The sequence below is a fragment of the Crotalus tigris genome, unplaced genomic scaffold, assembly GCF_016545835.1.
Source record: "Crotalus tigris isolate CLP2741 ecotype Arizona unplaced genomic scaffold, ASM1654583v1 scf7180000024292.1016931, whole genome shotgun sequence".
NCBI classification, from domain to species: domain Eukaryota; kingdom Metazoa; phylum Chordata; class Lepidosauria; order Squamata; family Viperidae; genus Crotalus; species Crotalus tigris.
Genome location: NW_024100465.1, coordinates 195195 through 221767, shown reverse-complemented (window position 1 = coordinate 221767; position 26573 = coordinate 195195). Strand labels below are relative to the sequence as shown.

At 40.1% G+C, this 26573-nt stretch overlaps 1 protein-coding gene across 17 annotated transcripts in view; it reads right to left on the bottom strand.

Moving 5' to 3' along the window:
- The window catches only part of KIAA1217 (KIAA1217 ortholog), a 250943-nt gene that overhangs the window by 77893 nt on the left and 146477 nt on the right, over positions 1-26573 (bottom strand). For 16 of the 17 annotated variants that reach the window (XM_039324059.1, XM_039324070.1, XM_039324065.1 and 13 more), the window contains 2 exons: positions 25166-25364; positions 14407-14500 (listed from right to left, as the gene is read on the bottom strand). In XM_039324059.1, coding sequence (XP_039179993.1) covers positions 14407-14500; positions 25166-25364 — 293 coding nt within the window. Of the gene's footprint in view, positions 1-4083; positions 4456-14406; positions 14501-25165; positions 25365-26573 lie in introns of those variants that run through there. The other variant, XM_039324064.1, reaches the window with a different exon arrangement.

Sequence of the window (26573 nt, the reverse complement as noted above, 5' to 3'; positions counted from 1 at the left end):
AGTTACAACAGCACTGAAAAAAGTGATTTACAACTGGTCCTTACACTTGGGATTGTTGAAACATCCTTACAATCACATAATCAAAATTTGGGCACTTGGCAGCCAGCCTCTATGTATAATAGCTGCATCATCCTGGGGTCATGTCACCATTTGTGATCTTCCAAGCTAGTTTCCTACAAGCAAAGTCCATGGGGGAAGCCAAATTTGTTTAATGACCGTGTGATTCACTTAAGAATTGGAGTGATGTGCTTAAACAATAACGGCAAAAAAAATCATAAAATTACTGAAGCTGTGACTCATGTAACAATCTCCTTTTTAGCAATGGAAATTCTGATCTGAATTTTGGTTGTAAATTGAGGACTTCCTGTACACCCTTGAGAAAGTCAGAGGATTGTTTTATTCTGCGCTCTTCAATACTGACAACCAGAACAATGCACTGAGCCATGGTGATTTGTAAGCCAATGGGGATTAATAAGTATAGTTCAAAGCTTAGCATGAGGCATGAATTCCATCCCTGTGGCTATAAACCATGGCTTATGGTCAGCACAATGTTTGTAAATGATTACAGACTGAGAAAAAAAACTACAAGTGTAGATAAGTATTATTTATATCTGTATATCTTTGATTAGAAAATCTCCTTTGAGAACTCAGCTACAAAACGCATACTTTGAATGACAAAGATCTGAGTCGATTAGTGGTAATAGCTCCACCATTACCACTAATAACTCCAGTCAGGAGACCCTAAGAAAAAGAGAATCAGACAGCAGATAAAGCAAGCAAGCAAAAAGAAAGAAAGAAATCTGAGAGATACTGACAATTAAAATTAAAAAATGCTAACTTCCTAGTTGGTAGCAGGTGAATATTTCAAGACTTTGATTCGGACTTCCATTTTCTACTTGAGATTTTAAAGCCAAACCATAATTTGATCTTGGAACTTTCCTCTCTCAGGCTTATCTGTTCTTTCCTCCTCTATTTTCTCTAGTTTTATTCCAGAATTATTATGATTACCCAATCATGATTACTAAACTATTTTAAAATTATTTTCAAATTTTAATAGGAAAACCAAACACACGTCTAACTTGGAAGCAAATCAAGTTTATATATTTCCCAGTGACTCCATGCAAATGGAACATGAAATCATGGTAACTTGTGAAATTAGTTACCATGGAAATTAGGAAATTAAGGCAGAGGTGGGATTCAGCCGGTTCGCACCACTTTTGCAGAACTGGTAGCTAATTTTTTGGTGCCTAGGCCCAGAATGGACTCTGGAAGCAGCATCCACACAGACAACTGGTTGTTCATATATCTGAATCACACCACTGAATTAAGGCCATAGTCCCTGAACATGATTTTGTACAAATATATATGATAAAGCTAATTAATCTACAATGCTTTTCTAATGAGAAATAATACCCCCAAAAAGTACAATGACCCTTCATCTGAAAAGAATGATACAAATCTTTATTTTATTCCATGGTCATGCATCTAAAGAAGCTCTGTATTGATAAGCAGGCCTTAACTAAAAAATGAGTCCTCTGTTGCGGGATAATTTTTATTGCTAGACCCAATCTCAAATATATCAAACAACTATAAAGAAGGACATGTAATTAATCTATTTCTCCCACAGTTAAATAGCTACAGCATTTCTATACGTACTTGCTTTTATAGAGTAGTTTATAGAGTAGGGATTCTTTGTGTGGACTATGATACTGTCAACATAATATTCCATTTAGTATGAATACATTTGCAAATGTAACAGTTTCTACCATATATACTAATATGTGTGCATCTCATGATGCTCTGCCATTTTTCTGCTTCTCTTTGTTTCTAAGGAGAAAGGAGGCCCTCTCCACAAGGAACAAATGCATAGTGCCAGGATATCAGGCCAACACATACATTATTGGGTTCATGGAGATCTCCCTCAGACCATTTGTGTACTTTTCTGAATTTCCCTGAAAATGAGATATATTGAATTAAAGGGGCTTTTTAAACTGCTGAGAGCCTATGCAAGAATCTGATGTGCAACATGTTCTTTTTTTCTGGAATGTGCTGATCCGCAGGGGCCAATACTTTCTGGAAATACCGGTAAGTATTCCAGAGTAGGAAGTAATCATGGCTTCCAGATCTGGCTTATTTCCTGATCACCAGATCAGCCACACTGTCACATTGTCACATTCTTGAAGACAGAATTTTCCAATGTTCTCCAAAAGATTTCATCTACTGATACTACATTTCTTCTCTTGCATTTTATAACAATGTAGATTTGTTCTGCTAATGATTTACATCTAATGATTACACTTTAATTACCTGAATGAATAGGATAAATTCATCTCATCTTTTCAAGGAGGAAATCTTAATTTGAAGAGATCTGGAACCTTGGAGTTCTCCAGTAAAAATATTGTGAGTTCTCCAGTAAAAAAAATAGGTCAACAAATAACACAATAACAGAGTGGGAATCTCTTGTCCAATCTCTTCTTAAAAACCTCTAGTGTTGGAGCACTCATAACTTCTGGAGGCAGGCTGTTTCACTGATTAATTATTCTAACTGTCAGGAATTTTCTCCTTAATTCTAAGTTCTCCTCTCTTTGACTAGTTTTCCAACCATTGCTTCTTGTCCTGCTTTGGAGAATAGCTTGATTCCCTCTTCTTTATGGCAATTGGAATACTGCTATAATGTCACTCCTCGTCCTTCTCTTCATTAAACTAGACATACCCAATTCCAGCAACCGTTCTTTGTAGTTTTATGTGACTGCTCTAAGAAATAAATTAACTTCCTATGTCGTACAGTGTCATAACATGGATTTCATCCCACTGTTATTGATAGAATTGACTGCTAATATCCAAAAAGTTCTACCATCTGTAAATTTACTCTTGCCCATTACAGAGCAGGAATAGCGATACAGCATCCATACATGCAATGGCACCCACCAAGCCACCAGGTGGCACCCACTGATTCCAAAATTTAAAAAAAAATTAAAATGTCAACGTTAAGGAAGTAAAAAAATCTATATATTCACAGAGGATGTATAGAGAATGAAGAAGCTCTCTCTTTTAAAATTTTATCTATTTTCATTTTGGAGGGCATATGCAATAGTAACAACTGCCTGAAAAACATTTTGAGCCTTTATTATAGCCATGGGTATAAAAGGAATTTATTAGTCAAATTCAAAAGCCCAACACAAGCAGAATGTATGTTTCTTTCCACATTGATATTGTAGTAAATTTAAATTTCTCATTTTGTTTTCACTTATTCTATAAAACCTATTAAGAGAAGCATAGCAATGTGTGAAATGAAAGCAAAATAAATTTCTCCTTTTTTGGTTGTTTCTTCATCCATTTAAAAGACACCACTGAGAAAATGAAACTTTGACTGTGTTTTCCTGATTTTGTTGTTATAGAAATGGCTAGTGCGTATTAATGTGTATGTATTAAATATGTGTATATTAAGTATGTAAATGTAAAAAGTTGAGGCTGTAATATTACAATTTTATTTTACTTCCCTAAAAAGGGACCAAAGTCAATGTTTTTCTTTCTGAGTTTCCTTTTTTCCTACTTTCTTTCTCTTCCCTTTTCCCTCCCCCATTTTTGCACTATTTTCGTTTTATTTTGCATTTTATATCCTGATAAGCTTAATAAAATTATTTTTAAAAAAGTCACCATTGAGATTATACTGTAGATTATACTCCAAAATGTTCAATGATTCTTCATTTTATTAATTTAAGATTAATGTTTTGTTTCAGATAGCTACTTTTAAGAAAACCAGAATTCTTTTGACTGAGGTAGTTGCAAATAATTAACAAACCACCCATTATTTATTAATTTCCATTTCAGCTCTCATTTAATGCCTGACTTAATAAACATACTTCCCAAAATAATATCTGCATCTGAACAACTTCAGAGAATGAGAACAGATTATATATTCTGACGTTGCTGAATTTGAGAAACAATATTTCATTTTTATCTCTAAATAAAGTTAATGTTTTGCTTTCCCCAAAGTTACATTCATTGCATTTTAAATCTATTTTTTATTTATAAATTCTTTACTTTGCAAATTTTAATCTTTGAATTGCTGAAGCTTCTTACCTTACATCTTCTAGTCAGCTCCTTTTCTTTTGAGGTTTTTGCATTTAAATTATGTTCTTCCTGTCTGCCAAAAACTGAACTACAGTATCATGCTTATGTCCTGCTAGCAGAAGAGTTTTAGCTGAAAAAATAACAAAATCTGTCAAGGGAGCAACTTCCTCTGAATGACTGAAAGACTTTTGCTATCTATTGCTGCGCAAAGTTAGGAGATATTTTTCCCTTCTGTGTTCCGGAAATACGTATAACCAAAACCAATGCTGGACTAACAAGAAATGTTTCTTCCATGTGTTCGGTTTGGCAGACACTGTAAACCATCGCAGAGAAACATGTGATGTTTATAAATACAGTAAGGCCAATGTTGTCATAACCTCTCAGTAGCAAAACACAAACCCACACACAAAAGCAGACAACTGAGTGGGAAAGATGAGCTTTAATTCCTTTAGCCAGTTTATAGCAAGCCAACATGTGTTGATATCTTCCCCCAAAGTAAACCAACTGTTATTAGTAGGAGGATATGCAAAGCACATATGGGACCTTTTAAATGCATTCTAACAAACCTCAGCCTTACCAGACTTCATTATTCTAACTACTTAAATATCTGCTCTGCCTGCCAAATATAGCTTCCATATTGGAATTCCAAAATCACTGACATCATAGTTCTTCCATTTGTTGTGGCTGTGATCCATCCTAGACTATGAAAAACTGCCTAGCTTGATCCAAGGCATTTGTCTGGCTGTATTGATTTCCTCCTCACAACAACAACATTTCCATCTTGCCTTTTTGGTCTTATTTACTTCCCTCATGCCTCTGTGAAGGCATCTGGCCGCAGTTTAACCAACCTCTCTCTGTAGATAGTATCAACACCAGAACTGCTTTAGAGTATTGAAATAAAGTGTTTTGCCTTGAAACAGGGTGACATTTAAGACCTATCCCATTTTAATTATAATCCTTATTTCCTTCTGGTTTTCTCTAGTGTTCAATATTCAAATTCTTATCCAATTGTGTTTTCTTTTAAGAATTCAAAACAACAGCATTTTCCTATGGGAAGGATTCTCATAATTAAGTACAAAATGTTATTTCAAATCTGTCTGACTCTAAGTCCATTAAGGGAACAAGGATTTATTAATCAATCAATGCAGGGGCCACATGACTCTTAACAATATCTTAACATGACATTGATTGTATCATATTAAAATCTGGATTACTGTAATGAGCTCTAACTGGGTTGCCCTTGAAGATGCTTGGAAGTTACAACTTGTCCAGAATGCAATGGCACACACAGTGTTGGTTACTCCTAGTTTTGCCTATGTTACGTCACTTCTGCATGAGTTGCACTGGCTCCCAGTTTCCTCCCAAGTGTAATTTAAGGTGCTGGTTATTTTAAAGTTCTACTTGGCAGAGGACCAGGTTATCTTTGGGAAAACCTCTTCCTGAAGGTATCTGCCTGTCCCAACAGATTGGAGTTGATAGGCACATTCCAGTTCCCTTCCCTTAAACCAGGAGTGTCAAACTCATAAGGTCACATGACGTGTTGCAACATATCGTGACTTTTTTTCCATTGCCAGCAATGAGGTAGGCATGGTTTCAGCATGACCTATCCAGCCCATGGGCCGGCAGTTTGACACCCCTGCCTTAAACACTGCCTCCTGGTGGGTCCTTGAAAATATTTTTTTTTGTTGCAGCCCCAGTCCTACAGAATACCCCCCCCCCCCGCTTGAGATATAACAGGCCTCCCACCTTTTTAACCTTCTGGAGATCACACAAGACCTGTCTAGTCCTACAGATGTCAGGATAGGGTGAGATTATAGTAGGAGGAGAACATGATGTTGGTGATGATTTCTGGTGGTGATGTCAATCTTTTCTGTTTTGGGGGGGGAGGATGCTGGTTTCAGCTGCAAGCATTGTTTTTATTGCTGAGTTGTTAGCTGCTCAGAAATTGGTTCTAAGTTGTGCAACTATACAAATGTCTTAAATAAAATAAATAAAAGAGAAAGAATTCATAAGCAGTCTGGAAACAAATAAATAAATAAATAAATAAATAATCTTTTCAATAGGAGCTCAACCATCAATCTGCCCCAGTCTGGGACAATAGCTAGGTCTTCAATAGCATCCTGATCATCATCAGGTTATTCCAGAAGGTAATGCATAGAAAGCATAACATTCTATACCATCTATCAGAATCCAGATACTACTTGACTGAGGGAACTCAAAATATACCATCTCTGCCCAATATTATCAGAGGGTCCAAACTCATAGGACAGACATGTCAAACTCAAGTCTGTGGGCCAGATCCAGCCCGCAATATGGTTAGATCTGGCCCGCAAACAGACTACTGGGGTGATTTAGTAGTTAACTCCTCGCTTCTTTAGGTGTCTTGTCAGTGGCAGCAGTGCTAACAGAGGACAGGTAGCGGGAGCCTCTCCAATACGTGGAGCTATGTGGCAGCAGTAATCGTGGAGGCGGGCGGGCATGGCTAAAGCACACTCTGCCTGAGAGCAAATTGCTGGTTATGGAAAGGAAAGGTAGGGAAGGAAAGAGAAAGGACGGAAGGTACTTAGGTCCTGTGTTTCAATCCTCCCTGCCTCATCCCCTTTTCCTCCTCCTCTTCCTTCATCTATGCTGCACGTTCCCACAAATACTAATAAGTTCACAGACTTTTCCCCAAAGACAGGAAGAAATGCAAGATGGGAAGCTTGCGTGCGCCAGGTCTGGGCCAAAGCTAGTTGAGAAACCCGAGCCACATGCTGAAATGCATGCACTTCCTTTGAAGCTGCTGTAGCCCATCTGGGTAAGAGATCTGCAGCTTGGTCTCTCTATTACTCTCTACTGCTCAGTCTCTCCAGTCTCAGGTTATTGGGACTTAAGAGTGCTGGGAAGAGTGCAGCCCCCTTACACCCCAGAAGATCCGGACTCACAGCATCCTACTGAGCCTCCAAAGTGGATACCCAGAGTACTCATAACTGCTTGCCTCATGCAGCACCTGGGATTTTGACCTTTCTGTGCAGTCTCATACTCCATACATATATATTATCTGCCACAAAATGAGCATTGTAACACAGACAGTTAACTTTATAAGAGCCAAAGGTTCAAATCACCATCAATCTAAGTCTTTTCTGGAGGAAATACATTCTGAACTTGGTGATCTGCCCTATCACACACAGGTGTGATGGCTAGGTCAAGAAAAAGTGCTCAATAGATTTTTCAAGTTGCATAAGGAAATCTGTCAGTTCATGAAAGGTAAAGGAAAAGGCTCCACTGTATTGTGAGATGAAAAATGGCAGCGTGAGATAACTTTTCTGTGCAACATAACTAAGCATCTCGCTGCATTAAATCTTCAGCTTCAGGGATAGGACCATGTGATCACAGACATGTATGATGCAGTGAAAGCCTTTCAAATTAAGCTGCGACTGTGGGAGACTCAGATGCAGCAAGGAAAATTGAGTCATCTTTCCTGTTGCCAAACAATCATAAACCAAATCTCCACCGCTGTGTTCTCAGATGCTCGTTTTGCTGATAAACTGAGCACACTTCCCATGGAATTTAGATGTCGCTTTGTTAACTTTGAAGCAGAAATTCAATTCTGGACTGCTCAGTAATCCATTTGCGGTTGATGTGGAGAAAGCATCTGCAAACATACAGATGGAACTAATAGAACTCCGATGTAACAGCACCCTTAATGCAAAGTATGATTCTGCAGAGCCCGCACATTTCATCAGGTTCTTCCCTAAAATGATGTGCCAATTCCCCCTACAAGCTACTCATATTCCCCCTACAGCTACCAGGGTGTCAAACTGCCGGTCCATGAGTCAGTTTCATCATACCAAAGCCATGCCCACCCCATTGCCGGCAATGCAAAAAGAGTCGCAATATGTCAAGTGATGTGGCGAGGTTGACACCCGTGCTCTACACGTTTGGTAGTACATACCTGTGTGAGCAACTTTTCTCTGTGATGAAGGTGAACAAAAACACACACAGAAGTCTTCTCCCTGATGCACAACCTGACACTATCCTGAGAGTTTCCATAGCTCAGAATCTAACCTCAAGTATGAATCAACTTGTAGGCAAGAAAAGATGCCAAACATCCAGCTTGGATAAAATGGCATGAGAGAGAGAACTAAATAGCTTATGTGTTTTCTTTGTTTTAAATTTGTTTTTGCAGATGTATTTGAAATATTTGTTCATATTTGAAATGTTAATCCTGTTTGGCCCATGTCTTAGACATAATGCACTCCTCAACTAATATGATACATAGTTTTAAATGCAACTGGCCCTTTGAGGGCAATCATAATGCTGATGCAGCATTTCAGATAACCTGGTCTAAAGCAGCTGCTCTTCTTCTAATTGTACGAGTGGTGACAGTAAGAAAAAATTAAGTACTTTTCCACACTATCTGTTACATCAGTGGTTCTCCACCTGTGGGTCGGGACCCCACTTGGGGTCGAACAACCATTTCATGGGGGTCGCCAAACAACGCAGTCCGCCATTTTTTCCCCCCTTTTCCTTAGCTGTGCTAGTCCCTTTTATTATATTGGCTTTTGAAAGCCAATAGAATAGACTCTCTGCACCAGTTGAGTAGTCCTCGACTTACGGCCGGTTGAGTAGTCCTCGACTTACGACCGGTTGGGGGTCGCGGCATTAAAAAGGTTGAGAACCACTGCGTTACATAGACCTAAGTGTGTGGAGAGGCAAATAACTATGGAAGAAGTTAGTGCAAAGCTGATGAAAAGATGTAGGATCATGAAGTACAGTTACCAACAGGAGCAGTTCAGTTGTCTCCTTCTCATATACATTTTACACGAGCAACTTGCTCCCCCCATTACAATACAGAGATCCAAAGAAAATCTATGGTGATAGGAGAGAAAAGCATAAAATACTCATAAAGTATCTACTATTACCCCCTCCCCAATTAAAAAAATACCTCACTAAAACTAGCTCAGTTCCTCCAGGGAGGTTAGTAATCGAAATGATTAATGCAAATTGATGGAGCAAGCCTCCATATCTAAAGATGGCAATCACCTGTGAGCCAAGAAAGACCTGGAAGTCCATTCCCTACCCATTACAAAGAGTGTCTCCTACCAAGGCCTCCATTAAGCCATTGTCCTTCTCCTTCACAGATTTAGAATAGCAATCTGGCTTTATCATCTTTTGCTTGGAACTTTCCTATTTTCCAGCAACTATGGATTTGGGTTCTTTTGTATAGGCACCTCTTTTTTGTCTTCTTCCTGGAAACATTTTGGTCTACATATTGTGTTAAGACATAATTTTGAACCATGTGCCCTAGGTCACATATAGTTTTAACATATGCTTTATTAGATTTTATTCTTGCCTCTTCTTTAAGAGCTAAAGAAATTTTATTTGGAGATCTCTCTTCAAGCTATTCTCAGTATAACATCCTGTGAGATAGATGGGATTGAGAAAGAACATCTGGTCCAAATCACCCAATAGGTTTCCATAAATAATAAGAATAAATGTCACATGCATTCTTCTTTAACAGAGTGGTGTTGAACAAGAAGAGCATATGCACGTTAGAACTGCTAAATATGTTTATGTGAGGGATGGTGGAGGATAAACAGATTGAATATTAGCTAATCCTTATTAAAAGAGATAAACAGAATTAAGAGAATAAAGTCAGAGGGTTAGAAGAAACTTTAGTGGTCATCCAGTTCAGTCTCTACCCAATATATGAATTCTCAGAAAAGTCTTTCTCAACCTTCACAACATTAAGAGCTGTGAGACTTCTTCAATTCTCAGAATTCTCCAGGAAGGTGGAGTATTTGGGTAGCTGAAGGTCAAAGGTTTTAAAATGGCAAAGGTTGAGAAACACTACCTCAGATACTTCCAATCTTTTTTTTTTTTAAACCTCCATGATTCACAACTTTGGGAGGCAGCTCTCACAGTCAGGAAATTCCTCCTTATTTCAAATTTGGATTTCTCACTGTAGATCTTCCACCCAGTGGTTCTTGTCCTATCCCTGGGTGCTCTGAAGAATTCACACCGTATTTTAACAATATATCTCCATGTATTGGAAGATTGCTACCATGTCCCCCCTTTTCAGCTTCAACATTCATGGTGATGTTGATGATTAGATTTATAAGCTGCCAAACTCACTTCAACAGTTTTCCTTCTCTCAACAATAGCATGGTATAACAGAAAGCTTGCAATAGTGGTGAATGAACCAAAAGCATTGATTCTTATACTGGGGTGATATGGGCATGACCTAGAGCTATTTGTAACCAGTTGTTTGAGAACCTACTTTGGAATTGCTGCTGCTAAAACCCTTTTTTTTCAACATTTTTAAAAAAATTTATTCAAAATGTTAAAATACAAACTTCATTTTTTTTGATAAAAACAAAACAAAATTAGACAAAATATTTAAAAAGAACATTTTAAAAAGTGTCCCTGCTAAGACTTTTATGTAAAACAACACTCTGGTTTCTTTCTGGGGTTAATGACATTTTTCAAGACCAGGAAAAGGGGTAATTGGGTCAAACAGTGTAAGAATCTCTGTCTAAAGCTAAGGCAAATAACATATCATTGAAAGTTCAGAATTTGACTATCAAAATCAGCAGGACAAGGTAGTGATGTAAGATACCTAGCAATTGCTTCTTTCCATGTATATATATTAAGTAATCACAGTTGCAATAATATATTACTTGAGAACAGGATTAAAGCCAATAGTTTAGTTTATCCTGCTGGAAAAAGGAGGATGCAAAGCAACCTAAGAAAAAGCAGAATGAATCTGAAATTTTTGAAGAAAATATGAACAGAAAGCAAACAATTTCTGTTTCAAAAAAATGGACCTGGGAAAACGTATAGTTACATAGAAAAGAGAGAGAAAAAAATACTTTTGATACTACCTGCTTTCTTTGAACAAGAGAATAAACTGGAAAAATGAAAGCAAAAAGAGAGGAATATATATTGAAAGATTTGGATCCAATGTTTGGTATCTCTTTGCATCCAACGTAAATTTTCCCCACTTAATCTATTATTAACAGGGGTGAGTGAGTACATATGCCATCTTTCCGGATGCAAACTTGCTTCTGTTAAAGTACTGTAATTATAGCAACAGGCTTTTCAGCACTTGCTTACAATGTGTTGTGCCAGAAATCACAGCAATAGAAACTAATCACCACCTGGCTGGCTGTCCTGCCATTCAAAAGGAAAAGACAACCAAATGTGTAAAACAAGCCATCCAAATCTCAAAGCTGATACGGTACCTTCAGTTTCGTTCACAGCATATTAAAGGGCTTAGCTACATGGAGCAATTATTCCTTTGCTTTTTCTTGCTTCATGACTTTTTTTCTTTGACTTACTCTTCATTATTCCTTTTCTGTATCTCACATAATGTTGCTTTATGAGGATATGTACTTTTTTTTCTTTTTTCTTTTAAAAAAAGTAGCCAACAGAAGAGAAAGTAGTCTTCTAGCAAGAGAGTTTTATCTATAAGATGTAAGAAGAGTTCTTTCAAGTCCAATTCTAAAGGTAGAAATAAACTCTTCTGTTTCTTCCATTCCAACCACCATGGATTCAGCTGGAAAAAGGAAGTTATCTCTTCCCCTACAGGGTTGCTGCCTTTTCTACGTATGCACTCCCACCCCCTACCAGTTTCCTCAGTCTGTTCTGCAAGGGCTAAAAATAGAATGTGTGCTTGTAAAGGTGCTTCCTTATGCATTTTCTGTCCTTTCCCACACTTCCTTCCTTAGAAACACTTATCTGAGGATTCTGAACAAGATACAAGCCATCTTCAAGTGACTCTTTTCTGGTTGTGAAACCTAGTAACATCCCCATCCATAGCAAACTAACTGCTGATCAGAAAATTAATTTCTAGGCAGAAGTGGACGTTTTAACTCACCACCTATAGCATGACATACCTCCACTTGGCTATCAGAGATCCAGGCAAGAGGTATAGAGGAATCACTCCACAGGAAGCAACACATTGTTGAGTTTATAATATATTTATAAATGTTAATTCTTGCTATGTTAATAACTGCAGCAATGCTTTGAATTTGCTATACAAAGCATGCTCTTGAGGAATTCTCAAACAAATGCAGAATTCTAAGTCCCTATTTTCACAGATGTTTTGCACCAATGATTAACTTCCCTTTCAAAATCCTATGCAATCTACTAAAATCAGGCAGCTCCATTGCTGGCAATACTTTTCTGATGGAATTAATGTATTTTATTCAAAGAGAGTGGGCACTGAGATTTTGAAGGGGGAAAGGGTTTTTAAGTAAATATCTGATCTAAGCAGTAAAAAGTGGTGATTATTTCTCCTGGACAGCCTGGACAGCCTCCATTTGCACTATTTTAAAGTAGTCTTTTGTACCAGCAGTTATTTATATTTAGTTTGGGAAAGCCTTGGTGATAAAGTGGCCATAAATGGATGCCAAACTAAAATTAACTTGATGCTTCCATTCTGTTTTACAAAGCTAGATACCTTGGGAAAAAATTTTTTAGGAAAAGAACAACTACTTTCCACAGTATGAAAGATTACTATTTAACATCCATTCTGGTACAGAAGTCTGAAAAAGCCCATGTACTTAAAATCATGGGAAACAGAATGGCATAGGGATGGGGCTAAGAAATGGATGCTATATATTTCCCCAAATGTAGCAAAAGGTGAATACTTGCATTTGGGTTTACAATTTGTGGAAGTTAATGATCATCAGTGCTAAGACCTGGGGCTACAGTACAGTTCTATAAATGCTTACTCTGTAGTTCAGTTCCACTGGTTTCCCTCCAGGAACTCCCGATAGTCCTCAACTTACAACCATTCATTTAGCAACTATTCAAAGTCACCATGGTCACATGTTCAAAATTCAGACACAATGGAAATTCTGGTCCCAATTGTGTTCATGAGTCGAGGGCTACCTGTATACCAATTATTGTGAGATTCCAATAGAAAAAAAATGTCATACATTTCAGCTCTATCTATTATAGCCCAACATCTCAGCAGGTATTATGGAAGGATCTAAGCTTCAAATACAATGAATCTATTTTCAGTCTCAATAAATAAGCATTCTGACTTTTCATAAACAAGAAGTGGGCTGGCATATGCTGTTCAATCGTTCCCACCTGCTGGTAAAAGTAACCAGGTGGGAACAATTGAACAGCATATGCCAGCCCAAGTGCAGTTTACCTATTAGTTTCTTTGGCGTGATGTGTGAACCAGGATTTCTGGTACATCTCTATTAAACAAGAAATGGTAGCCAAAAACAAATCAAGGTTTTTAACTTGGACTTATTAGGAAGGAACATAGGTCAGCATTCCTGGTTTGAAAATGGTAGCAGTAACCAAATTATGGAAGAAAGTGCCAAGATTTGATTGTTCTTCCTAATTAAGATGCAACCTGAATGGGTAGGTTTAGGAATACTAGTGTTTATCTATACAAATCTATATGATCATTAGGTGGCACTAAAAGGAAACAGAAAACATTAACTCTTTGATACCATCTAGTGGTTACTCTAAGTTTGTAATCAGATCCAATAACCCTAGACATTATTGGCATGATGTATAACTGCAGCTAGTGACCAGTGCATAGCTTTTAGTAAACTATGATTTGGTTCAACACAAATGCCTTGATTCGCACAACAGTACAGGCCCAAACAAAACAAAGTATAGTATGTTATTTACTAGGAAGATGGCGAAGAATATTTGTTGGCTCACAGCAGTTAGTTAAACTGGTAAGTTTTTTGTTTCGTCTGGCACATGTCTTTTCAGTGTGCGATTCCTTACTAATGAATTTATCCACAGATTACTTTTGGCTACTCCAATAAGCAATAAATGTATTTTTTTCAAACCGCTTTATGATCACTGTTTATGATTAACAGTTACAATCAGTCCCAAGAGCAGTTACTTCTAGAATAAGTACAATATAATTATACAAGATGTAGAACTACAAGCTATCCAACTATGTATAACTCAGCATATGGCAGCAACCCAGGATGTATGATTAGTTTGATTCAGTGTGTGTGAACACAAAATATTTGATTGATATACTATGTTGAACTTAAGTAACTTATCTGAACTCAGACACTATGAAAAGAAAGTGATGGACAATTCTTAATTTGCCCCTCAAGCTTAAGTTAAACATTTGCAATATTCCATCAATTTTACAGCCATTATTTAACCGGTCAAATGGCTAACCTTTTTAACATTCTCTCTAATGTGACTTCTTTTAACACATTTGGCAAAATAATTAAGGGGGGGAAAGACAAAGGAAGGTAATTTTCACACATTGGTGTCATTTTTATGGCCCTGCAGAAGCAGGTTCTCAAATGAGAGAACCAAAGAACCCTAAATAAATGAAGGTCTTGCACTTACCCTTACATCTCCATTGATAGTTCTGGGCATGTGGTTAAAGACATGGGCAGGATCCTTGTTGTAAACTTTAAGGAAAGATTTGTCTTGAATATTCCTAGAATTAAAAATAAAACACACATGCATACATAAGGGAAGAAAGGACTTCAGCTCAGCTCATTTACTTTATTTGAATAATCCAGGTAGTGACTGGTGAATGAAGAAGCTGCACATTGCAGGAACAATAAAAACACTGCTCACTCATCCCCTGGAAGGGAATTTTATTCTAAGATGAATTCATTTCAAGTTTCATTAAAGATGCTGTAATAACAGTACAAAATCCAACACATTTAATAAATATTTTTATTGGCTTTTATCAGTACCTTATTACCAAGCCAGTCATATCTTCCCTCTGATTTGATGTAAGGATACATATTAAAATAAAGCATCAAAACAATATTTGTCAAAGATCCTTAGGAGTAAAATGCTTGGGTAACAAATTAAGTCAAATCGTTTCAAATGCATAAAGTGAGATTTATTGCTGAATAAATGTAAACAGCTTTAAACTGCAAATATCTATAATACATGCTCAATATTAAAATATTTTGTTTTTAAATTCTAAAGATGAATTTTCAGTTAACAAAATTGATATCTAACTCCATAAATTAAAAAGTCAATGGATTTGCCATTTAGTTTAAAACCTACCTTACAGTTTACAGATTAGAGGTCTGCAGTAAATCCTGCTGTTTTCTCCTTCTGCAATAAAGGCCTACAAAAATGTAATCTAAACACATTTACGTCCTTTTAAAGTTCTGATGCCTTTCATTTACTACCAATCATCGTGAGAGAAACTGCATGTTACACTGAATTCCTCTACTCCAGGTGCAGTTATATGTTTAGTGGGCTGATCTTAATCAGTGGGATTATCATTTTGATGGAGGGGGGAAGAGAGAGACATGGTGAAGGATTTTTGGACAGGTCTAGTTTCTTTTAAAGTTACAGTGATGCTGGTAGTTGCTTTGAATCTGTAACTAGTTAGAACTTGCATTGCTTCTATCAAATTCAAGCAGTCTGCCAGGAAAAGTCAGAGAGCTGAAAAGACGAAACAATGTTCACTGTTAAGAAATGTAGGGTTAATTAGATGTTTAGATATAATGAAGTCAGCACTGAGCAGAAACCACAAGAAAAATATATACCCACGGGCAATGGAAGTTTATCGCAATTTACGATGGTGCTGAAAAAGTGACTTATGATCTATCCTTAAAGTTAGAACTGTCCTGGGGTCATGTAATTGTAATTTGTGAACTTGGCAATTGGCTCATATTTATGACCGTTTTTGTGTCCTGCAATCATGGGATCACAATCTGCAACCTTTCCAGGTAGCTCCTCATCAAGCAAAGTAAAGGGGGAAGCCAGAGTTGCACAACTACAGGTAGTCCTCGACTTACAACAGTTCATTTAGTGACTGTTCAAAGTTATAACTGCACTGAAAAAATTGACTTATGACCATTTTTCACACTTACGACCATTGCAGTATCTCTTGTGATCATGTGATCAAAATTCAGATGCTTGGCAGCTGACTCATATTTACGACGGTTGCAGCATCTTGGAGTCATGTGATCATCTTCTGTGACATTCTTACAAGCAACGTCAATGGGGAAACCAGATTCAATTAACAACCGTGTTACTAACTTAATAACTGCAGTGATTCATAAAATGTTGTAAATGGGGCAAAATTCACAACAAATGACTCACTTAGCAAAAAAAAAGTTAGGGCTCAACTGTAGTCATAAGTCGAGAACTATCTGTTTGTGATTCACAATGACCACATTAAAAATGGTTGTGAAATCAGATCCAGTCATCTGATGATTCAGTTAATGACTGCAATATTTAGTGACCAAAATTCTGCTCCCAACTGTGATCTGTCTGGCTGGGGAATTTGGGTGCTGAAATCCACATGTCTTAAAGTTACCAAAACTGAGGAACACTGAGCTAGCTCCTTCCTGCTTTCTGGTCTTTAGCATTAAAATTGATCAAGATAAACAAGGCTGTTCTAAGACAGCAGATCACAACTTTTCAATCACAACAAACTAAGGCTGAAACTGAATATGTAATAGAACGAAGAGGCAGCATTATTTCTATCACCTTCTCTTCAGTGTTAACTTTTTACCTGCAGATTGTCTGAATATTTTAGGAAAAGTTGCTTTTTTTCAATTTTGTCAACATTAGCTGGCATTTCTGGCATGAGTCTTGCCACTCCTGTTTGGACAGCACATCTGGATCCTACGTGCTGGGCTAAATAGGCAGGCACATAAACATGTACACCCACACAAATGACAACGTTCAAAATGTGTTCTTCCATCAGTAATCTGAAATTGCAAATCTACATCTCCAGGCTCTATCAGCTCATTTTTCCACACATGTAGATGTCTAAACAGCCATCTGGCAGACTGCCTGCTGGGATCCTCTTTGTAGTGCAGAACACAAAACTGTCTGCGGAAAGTTTTTTCAACCTTAGGACCCAACATTGAACACCCCCCCCCCCCGATTATCTAGCTTGGTACCCCCTTTGCTTTTATAAAAGTGCTGATTTTCACATATTTCATAGCCTTTTCAAGATTTTATGACAAGCTATTCAAATAATGTACAATATCTGAAAGGAAGGATAAAAATCACCAGCAACAGCATTATCATAATAATTACAATAATGACAACATTAAGAAAAGTCTGTCCTTTACAGAAATGTTTTCTGAGTGGGGAGTGCATGTAAGGGATGACTTTGTAACCTGGAGACTGCCTGGACTAGTCTCTGTAATTTTCTTGGCAAGATTTTCAGAAATGGTTTGCCCTTTCTTAGGGATGAGAAAGAGTGATTGGCTGAAATAACAATACAAATGACCATTGTTATTTCAAGGAGTTTAGTAGTATGTTTTTATTGCCCCTTCATATTAAGAAAAATCTAGAAGTTTAGAGTTCATTCTGAGCTAGCCTGCCTAGTATTTTACTCTTGTTTACTGAATAAAGGGGAGATGGGGAGAGGAATCCTCATATAGCTTCAAAACTTTTCTTGCTGTGAAATTCTCAGACTCTCAGTTCCCATCCCAGAATCATATACCACTCAGTCAAGATCAGTTCTTGCAATCTCCTGCCCACAGTACAGTCATGATGTCGTGGTATCAGATTTGATAAAAACCTTAGGGTTGCTATGGTTTCTTACGAGCTTCTGCACAAAGTTCAACCGCTCAACTTCCACTGGGTACTGTGGAAAATGGCTGCCCTTGGTGTATCTTACTGTTATTAAGGAGCTCCTTGCAATTTGTAAAAGATTTGGGTATCATCTTGCTTCGTGTGCATGCTTTTTATGTTATGCTTTTAAATTTGTTTGCTTGAGCTAATAAAGCTTAAAAGGGGCGTTGTCTTACCTGAATGCCTTTTCTCAGCATGATGATGAATAATCCACGGATTGGGTTTCCTGAAGTCCCTTCTACCCAATTAGACTAAGACTGAGAGATAGCCACGTTTCTTGCTGGGTCACGTTTACCCAGTTCTGACGAAGGCAAAGCAACAGACAAAGCCAGACACGTTAGTTTCCAGATTCCTGCCACAGTGCCCAATAATCAGTAAAGGGCGGGAGTGGATTATCCATCATCATGCTGAGAAAATGTGTTCAGGTAAGACAACGCCCCTTCTCCGGCATGAGGATGGATAATCCACGGATTGGGACATACCAAAACCTGCCTGTCCCTGGGGGGGGGGAACAGACGGGGCATGTGATGCAGATGACACTACCCTCTGTAATACTCTATGGCCAAAAGCAGCGCCAGCAGAGGCAAAGCTATCAATTTTATATTGACGGATAAATGGGGAAGGCGACGACCAGGTTGCTGCCCTGCAGATGTCGTCAATGGGCGCCTGCATGGCCCAGGTCACAGAGGTGGCAGCACTATGAGTAGAGTGAGCCATGATACATGAAGGAATGGCTAAAGACTGCGATTGGTATGCCCTGGCAATACAAGCCTTAATCCACCTGGCAACAGTGGAAGAAGAAACCTTGAGCCCCATAGAGGCAGGATTGAAAGAGAGGAAAAGTGCCTCTGACCTATGGAAAGAAGCAGTCCTTTTAATGTAAACGCGTAGCGCCCTGTGAACATCCAAGGTGGGCCATCTGCATTCAAAGTCACAAGGTGGACTAGGGCAGAAACTCAGCAACACCACCTCCTGTGACCAGTGAAACAAAGAGTTCACCTTAGGAATAAAGATGGGATCCAAATGTAGGATCACGCAATCAGGACGAAACAGGCAGAGATCCTCCCTGACCGAGAGGGCGGCTAATTCAGATATGCGCCTGGCCGAGGTCACTGCCACTAAAAGGGCCACCTTCATAGATAAGAGATTGAGATCACAGGAATGAAGTAGTTCGAAAGGCGACCCGGTAAGGGCCTGCAAAACTCTCGAAAGATCCCAAGAGGGATACCGATGAACTGTTGGAGGTCTAGTATTAATTGCCCCCTTTATGAAGGAACAGATTACCGGATGGTGTGCAAGTGAGGAAGAGTCGTCACAAGAAAGAACCGTGGCCAAAGCTGCAACCTGTCTCCTGATAGTACTAGGAGACAGACCCTTATCCATCCCATCCAGTAAAAACTGTAGCACCTGAGGCACCGTGAGAGATGACAATTGGACATGATGCTTGGACATCCAAGATATAAAATTCTTCCAAGTAGAGTCATAAACTCTATTAGTTGATGGGCGTCTAGATGCTTGGATCATATCAATGACCCTTGGAGGATAAGCTTCCTCAATCAGACGTCTCTGCTGAATCGCCATACAGATAACTATAGCCATTGAGGGTCGGGATGTTGAAACGCCCCTTGATTGAGTGCTATTCAGTCTGGGGATATCTTCCACGGAACCAATACTGACAGGCTCATGAGATTGGCAAACCATAGGTGCCTCAGCCAATGAGGGGCTATGAGGACAATCTCCACCTTCTCTCGAAGAATCTTGCGGATGATGGCCGGAAATAGAGGGAGTGGAGGAAAGGCATAAAGAAGTCCTCAGGGCCATGGAATGCACAGGGCATCTACCCCCTCTGCACAGGGATGGAAAACGGGAGAAAAACCTTGGAAGTTGAGAGTTCGCTGCTGAACCTACCCTGTGAGATATTGCTAGGAACAGTGCTGGATCCAGTCACCACTCTGAATGATCCACCGTTGCCCTGCTGAGAGCGTCCGACTGCTGGTTGATTGCTCCCGAGATGTGATCTGCCTTTATCGAGGACAGATTGGCCTCTGCCCAAGAGCAGAGCAGTCTGGCTTCCGTCATCAGAGAATTCGACCTGTGCCCCCTTGACGGTTCACATGGGCTTTGGTGCTATGTTGTCCATGAGGACGAGAACATGCTGGCCTCTCACCTTGTGATTGAAGTGACACAACGCCAGGTGAATTGCCCTGAGTTCCAGCCAATTTATATTGTGTTTCAAATCCTCCTTGGACCATCTCCCCTGGGCTATCTGAGACTGGAGGTGAGCCCCCCAGCCAAAGAGACTGGTGTCCGTGGTGAATACGATGTGTGATGGCTCCCTGAACTTCGAGCCCTTGTTGATGGCCCGAGAACTCCACCATCAGAGTGAACTTGATATCAGAGGGGTCAACCTCACCTGCTTGTTGGAGGATGTTAATTTTTGTCTCTGAAAGGGGAGGAGGAACCACTGAAGGGCTCTTGATTGTAGTCTGGTCCAAGGTACGATGGCAATGCAAGAGATCATCTTGCCTAAGAGCTGGGAGAGAGTGAGAAGCGAAACTGTCCTGGCAGACAAGGGCCCTGAGATTGGCTATGTGGTCTGGCAACAGGTAGACCATGCAGCATGTTGTATCTATCACTGCTCCCAGATGAAATAGCCGCGTGGACAGAATCAGTTGGATTTTGAGAAAATTCACCAAGAATCCGTGGTTCTGGAGCACCTCTATTGTACGGGCTACCTCTGACCGCGCAGCCCGAACCGACACTGATTGGATGAGGATGTCGTCCAAGTACACTGGATCCGAATGGACTCCAGTCTGAGGTGAGCTGCCAGAACTGACAAGATCTTCGTGAATACCCTCGGGGCAGATGAAAGGCCAAACGGAAGCACTCTGTATTGATAGTGATCTGTAGCAGAATCTGAGAAAGCTGCGATGTGATGGAAATATTGGGATATATAGGTACACCTCCGTGAGGTCGATGGATGTCAGGAGATCGTTCCTTCTTATGCTGGCCAAGATGGATTGTAGGGTCTGCATTTTGAATTTTTTCTATACCAGGTAAGAATTTAACCTTTTTAGGTCCAGAATGGCCTTCCATCCTCCTGAGGTCTTTGGAACTATAAAGAGGATTGAATAAAAACCTCACCCCCTCTGATCGGGAGGGACCGGTTCTACCGCTTTTATTTTGATAAGATGGGAAATGGCCTCCTTCATGAGAGCCCATGTTGATGGGTTTGAAGGTGTTGGACAAGAAATGAATCGGTTTGCCAGTTTTGAGAAAAACTCCAAGGTCAGGCCGTTGGTGACGGTGGACAAAACCCAGGCATTGGTGGTAATGTTCCCCCAGTTCTAAGAGAACAGGGAGAGCTGACCAGCTATGGGGGGTCCTCCCTGGAGTCACTTATTCCTCCAATAGGGACAGCCCCCAGTGACTTGAAAGGGCCACTTAGACTGCTGTTGTTGCCTGGGCTCGGGTCCAAAACATTCCATTTGACAGTCCAATCTTGGAGGAAATGAACGTGTGTGTTGTGACCAGTTAGAACCTTGGGTATTGCCCCGGAATCCCTGACGGCGATAAAAGGGAGCAGACTTCCTGTCTGATTGCCTGGCCTGGTGAGCAAGTACCTTTTTCTTATCCTTGTTTTCTATCAAGTATGGCTCCAGGGCTTCCCCAAATAATTTTCCGCCCAAGTAAGGAGCGGTGGCCAAACGCCCTTTGGATTTTAGATCCGCTCACCATTGCTTCAGCCAAAGCAGTCGCCTGGTAGAAACATTGGCTGCTATCGCTCTGGCTGAAAATTGGGCAGCATGTAACATGGCATTGGCCGTGTATTCCACCGCCGCTAATAACTTACCCAACGTCTGATGGGTGCATACCTCAGCAAACAGAGGATTTGAAGACTGACTGATGGAAGGAGTGGGTTGTGGGTCTGGCTCTGGGACGATCTGGGATGTGGCTGTGGCCTTGGCTAGAATGGTCTTGAATAGAGTGGGATCAAAGGGGCCTACAAAAGGGGAGGGCTCCTGAGGAGCATCCTCATCATCTGATAGAGCTGTCCCCCATGATTCATCAATTTCCGAATAAGAATCCCCACTCTGTGGGGATTGATCAGAAGTAATGGAATAAGCGTAATCAGGGGTGGTAGACCGATGCTGGGAGGGTGTTGGGGTTTGGGATTTCTGTAGGGATGAGAGACTCTCTAATACCTGCGTGAGCATGGATTGGAGTTGCTCCGGCACAATCGTCTGTGGCGACTCAGGACGGAGACCAGCGGCTGTGGTTGTGGTCGATGGAGTAGGTTGAGGATTAAGCGAGGGAGCCCCCCAGCTTGGACTAGGATTAGATGTCATGGGACTAATGGGTCAAGATTGAGACCCACCCTCCGGAGACAATGGCCTATGAACCTGTGCAATTGTGGTTACCTGAGGGTTGAAAGGAGAAGTCTCAAATGCAGCTTGCATATGTTGTGATGGAGCTGTCTTTTGAGTCCTGGATATCTGCCTCTTTAGGGCCTGACGTCTCCCAGTGGCCTCCTTCTCCGCCCTCTTGGATGGCACTTTGCCGGATAACGCCTTTGCTTTTGCTTTGACTTTGCCGGCTGCCTCCGCTTTTGGAGATTTGCATCTCCTTTTACTTGGAGGACTGGTGGGTGCCAGAACTAGTTGAGGCTACTTGTCTTCAGCCATCACTTGTGTACCCTTCTTAAGGTGAAAAACAGTAGAAAACTGGTAAAACCAATATGGCTCTTGGCACAGCAGGTAAGACCTGAAAAACCCTTCAGCACAAATCTGAGAATGGGTTGTACCAGGTAGTAAGGACTGGAAAACCAGTATGGACTCCTTGCAAAAGAGCTAGGCCTGAGACCCTTCAGCACAAGTCTGAAAATGGGTTGCACCAGGCAGTAAAGTCTGGAAAACCAGTATAGACTCCTTGAAAGAGAGCTAGGCCTGAGACCCTTCAGCACAAGTCTGAGAATGGGTTTGTACCAGGCAGTAAAGGCTGGAAAATCAATATGGACACCTTTCGAAGGAACTAGGCCTGAGACCCTTCAGAACAAGTCTGAGAATGGGTCTAGAACAGGCTAGGAGCTGAGGCCCAGTGTGGGACTGCAGAGACTAGTGAGACCAGTATGTGAGCTCCTTGCCAAAAAACAACTGTGAAACACAGTATATGACAAATAGGTTCTTAGTAGGCAGTAGAGGTGAGAGAAGCCAACTCCCAATGAAAGACAATTCAATTATACTGTTGCAATAAATTGCCAGAGGCAATGACAAGTGGATGTGGCTTGGGAAAAATGCTTGGAGATTGTCTCCACTAGGTCAGCCCTCCCCAGAAATGGGGGGGGGGGAGAAACTATTCCAGCCACTCAGTAAGACCAGAAAGGTTAATTTAGCCTTAAATCTCTCTTTTGTTGCTGACAAAAGAAGTTGAGAAATTAAACTGCGCAATAAGTATTTATTTTTTATTTTATTTATTATTTTTTTAAATTCCAAAATGGTGACCACCAGCCACATGGCGATCAACCTATGGCCCTAATGCCGGCCCTGCAGTACAGGCCTCGCCCCAAAAACAAAATGGTGGCCGCCAGCCACGTGGCGACTCACCGGTAGCCACGATCGTCCGGACAAAGCTCGGACGATCAGCTGTCGTTCTGGGCTTCCTCGGCAGTCCCCCAATCGACCAAGCCAATCGGAAGGCTCCGCGGTACTGCAAGCCTTGCAAATAAAGTGAAACAGGTCCCCCGCTGAGGACTCAGCAGTCCGGGACGAACTGCTGTTGCCCTGGGCCTCTGCGGAGATCCACCGACCAGCTGGATTGAACGGAAAGCTCCGTAACTCCCCAAAGCCCCAAAAAGCAAAAGGTAAACAAAGAAACCTCGTGCTGAGGCTACAGGCTTTAAAATAAACTTAAGTCTGGAGAGAAGCACCAATGCATCTTGTCTGGGTAAAGACTAAGATGGAACTGGGTAAACGTGACCCAGCAAGAGGCGTGGCTATCTCTCAGTCTTAAGTCTAATTGGGTAGAAGGGACTTCAGGAAACCCAATCCGTGGATTATCCATCCTCATGCTGGAGAATCCCTTTATTTACTGAAATGTTCATTGTCTTTGGATCCAAAAGAATCAATTGCCTTTCAGTAAACCAGTATTTTATTGCACACAGCTAATTACTGAATACAAAAAGCCATCCATGGCAGCCATTTTGTGATAGCATCCGAAGCATAACTTCAAACTCTGTCTTTGACTTAAACCTAAAATATTTGAATATCTTCAACACATGTGATGTACTCTTTCTTCTCATATTAAACACTTTAATACTTCAGGGGATAATATCTGCCCTGATACTTGCCAAAACACTGGTCCAAGCTCATCCAGGTGGCTTCATGCCTAAGATGGAACCAGAACTCATAGTCTCTTGGCTTCTAGTCAGATGCCTTAACCACTACACCAAAATGGCTGTCAAAGAAATGTCTTCTGATCAATAAAGAAATCAGAGCTGCTTGGTGCATCCTGGGGGAAGAGGTGATGGCAGAAGGCACCAATCTGCCTTTTGGAAAACCAATAATTTATTGCACAAAGTTAATTATTGAATACAAAAAGCCATTCATGACAGTCATTTTATGAAAACATCCAAGGCATAACTTCAAAGTCTATCTTTGATTTAAACCTAACATTTTTGAATCTCTTCAACTTATGTGATATACACTTGCTTCTCATATTAAACATGTTCCTACTATAGAGAATAAATATAAATGGATATATTTTGTTGGTAACAAGGAGGCATAGAATAACAGGAAGTATGTAGCATTCCTAGACCACTGAAATTATTACAAAGTTCAGGATAATTTTAATTTGTTACATTTCTTTTTTAACTGTTAAGTTCTATGGCCATATAATGCGCTGACACATATTTCAGAAACCTTCTGCAAATGATTAATCCAAATTTCTGGAAAGAGTAATGGAGTACTTCTACATCAACTTATCGGATAGAAAAGAAAGAGGAAAATGAAGCATTAAAGGCACAGGTAATGTTTCAAAGATATCTTTCTAGATCAGAGGTCCCCAACCTTTTGGGCACTAGGGATCAGTTATGTGGAGAGAGATTTTTCCATGAACTAGAGGGGGTGTGGTTTTGTGTGCTGCCTGCATCCCACGGATGGGGCTTGCTTGTTTGTGCAGTCCGGTTGCTGGCATGCTGCGGCCTGATATTGGTCCATGGACTGGGGATTGGAGACCCCTGTTCTAGATGTTTTAGTTCTGGATTCATTCAACACTGGAATGTCACAACAAAAAAATATTCCAGGCAGACTGAGATTCTTGAGAAAATATTGGAATATTGCATGATTTAAGGGTCCTTAGAATATTGCATGATTTAATCGTCTTCAGAATTTCTAACCATTTAAAATTTCTTTTTGTTTTTTAAAAAAACCTGGGAGTGGGAGGAATCATCAGGAGACACTATGAGCATCTTGGCACTTCTGGCCAACATATTGCCGATCTTTACAAAGAAACCTACCTCAAGCCATAGAATTTCACTTACCTCACATCACTTAATTCATAATAGATGTTTCTGCTCTCATCCTTGATATATATTGCCACACTGGGAGATTCCAACATTTTCATTGTCAGTTGTTGGGGAAAGGCACTTACAAAGAGGGCACGAATAGTGTCTGTGCTTGTAATCTCATTGGGCATCCTTAGCTGTTTAGTTTCATCTCCATACTGAAGATATAAAACCCCTAGAAGCAAAAGAAAACATGAACAAAGCAGAGTGTTAAGCTTCAAACTAGACGCACACACTCATATTTATTCTTTCAATTCAATATTGGAAAAAAAGATAGAATTCTCTGAGTTACTCATTATATTTTGTCAAATCATACTAAACTATAAAGGAATTTTTTTATCCTGTACTCCTTTACAACAGTTTTATTACAAGGTCCCAAGATTCACTATTTGCTGCAAACTCTGCAGTTTTATAAAGAAGTTTTTACACTGTGTAAACCAATACATTTGTCCAATTTACATTCTAAAAGTGAGATGATGCTATTTATATCTCAATCCTGAGCACCATAGAGATGATGCTATTTATATCTCAATCCTGAGCACCACATGTAAAACTATTAATGTATAGGTAACCCCCAACTTACAACAGTTCATTTAGTGACTGTTCAAAGTTACAACAGCACTGAAAAAACTGACTCATGATCAGTTTTCGTATTTACAAACACAGCAGTATCCTCATGTGATCCAAATTTGGATGCTTGGCAACTGGCACATATTTATGGCAGTTGCTGTGTCCTGGGGTCATGTGACCTCCTTTTGTGACCTTCTGACAAGCAAAGTGAATGGGGAAGGCAGATTCACTTAACAACCCTGTTACTAACTTAACAACTTGCCACAATTTTTCACTTAACAATTGTGGCATGAAAGGTCATAAAATTCATAACAACTGTCTTGCTTAGCAACAGAAATTTTGGGCTCAATAATAGCCATAAGTAGGGGATGGCTTGTATTGACCCTCAGGATCTATAGGCTGTTCAAATCTGGAGAAATGGAACAGACTTCGACTGAGTCACTATGGCTGCTTGGACTCCTAGGATGGACTCTCCCTTGTGGATATTATAATCCTTGGTCTTAGATGAGGTTTCATTTTCCCAGTCAAGAGTGGTGTGCAATTTGGGGGTCCCTCTGGACTTGTAGTTACTGCTCAAAACATAGCTGTGGCCAGAAGGACTTTTGCAAGTGTTCGTGTAATGCATCACTTTTGCCCTTTCCTAGAGTGGGAGGCTCCAGAATTCTTCACAACTGGAATAATGCAATCATGAAGTGACTCACACCCAGGTCATTTCATGATTGAATAATTGCAATCCATTGTACATAAAGCTGCCTTTGAACACCACCCAGAAGCTACAGTTGGTTCAAAATGTAGCATCACAAGTAGTAATGGG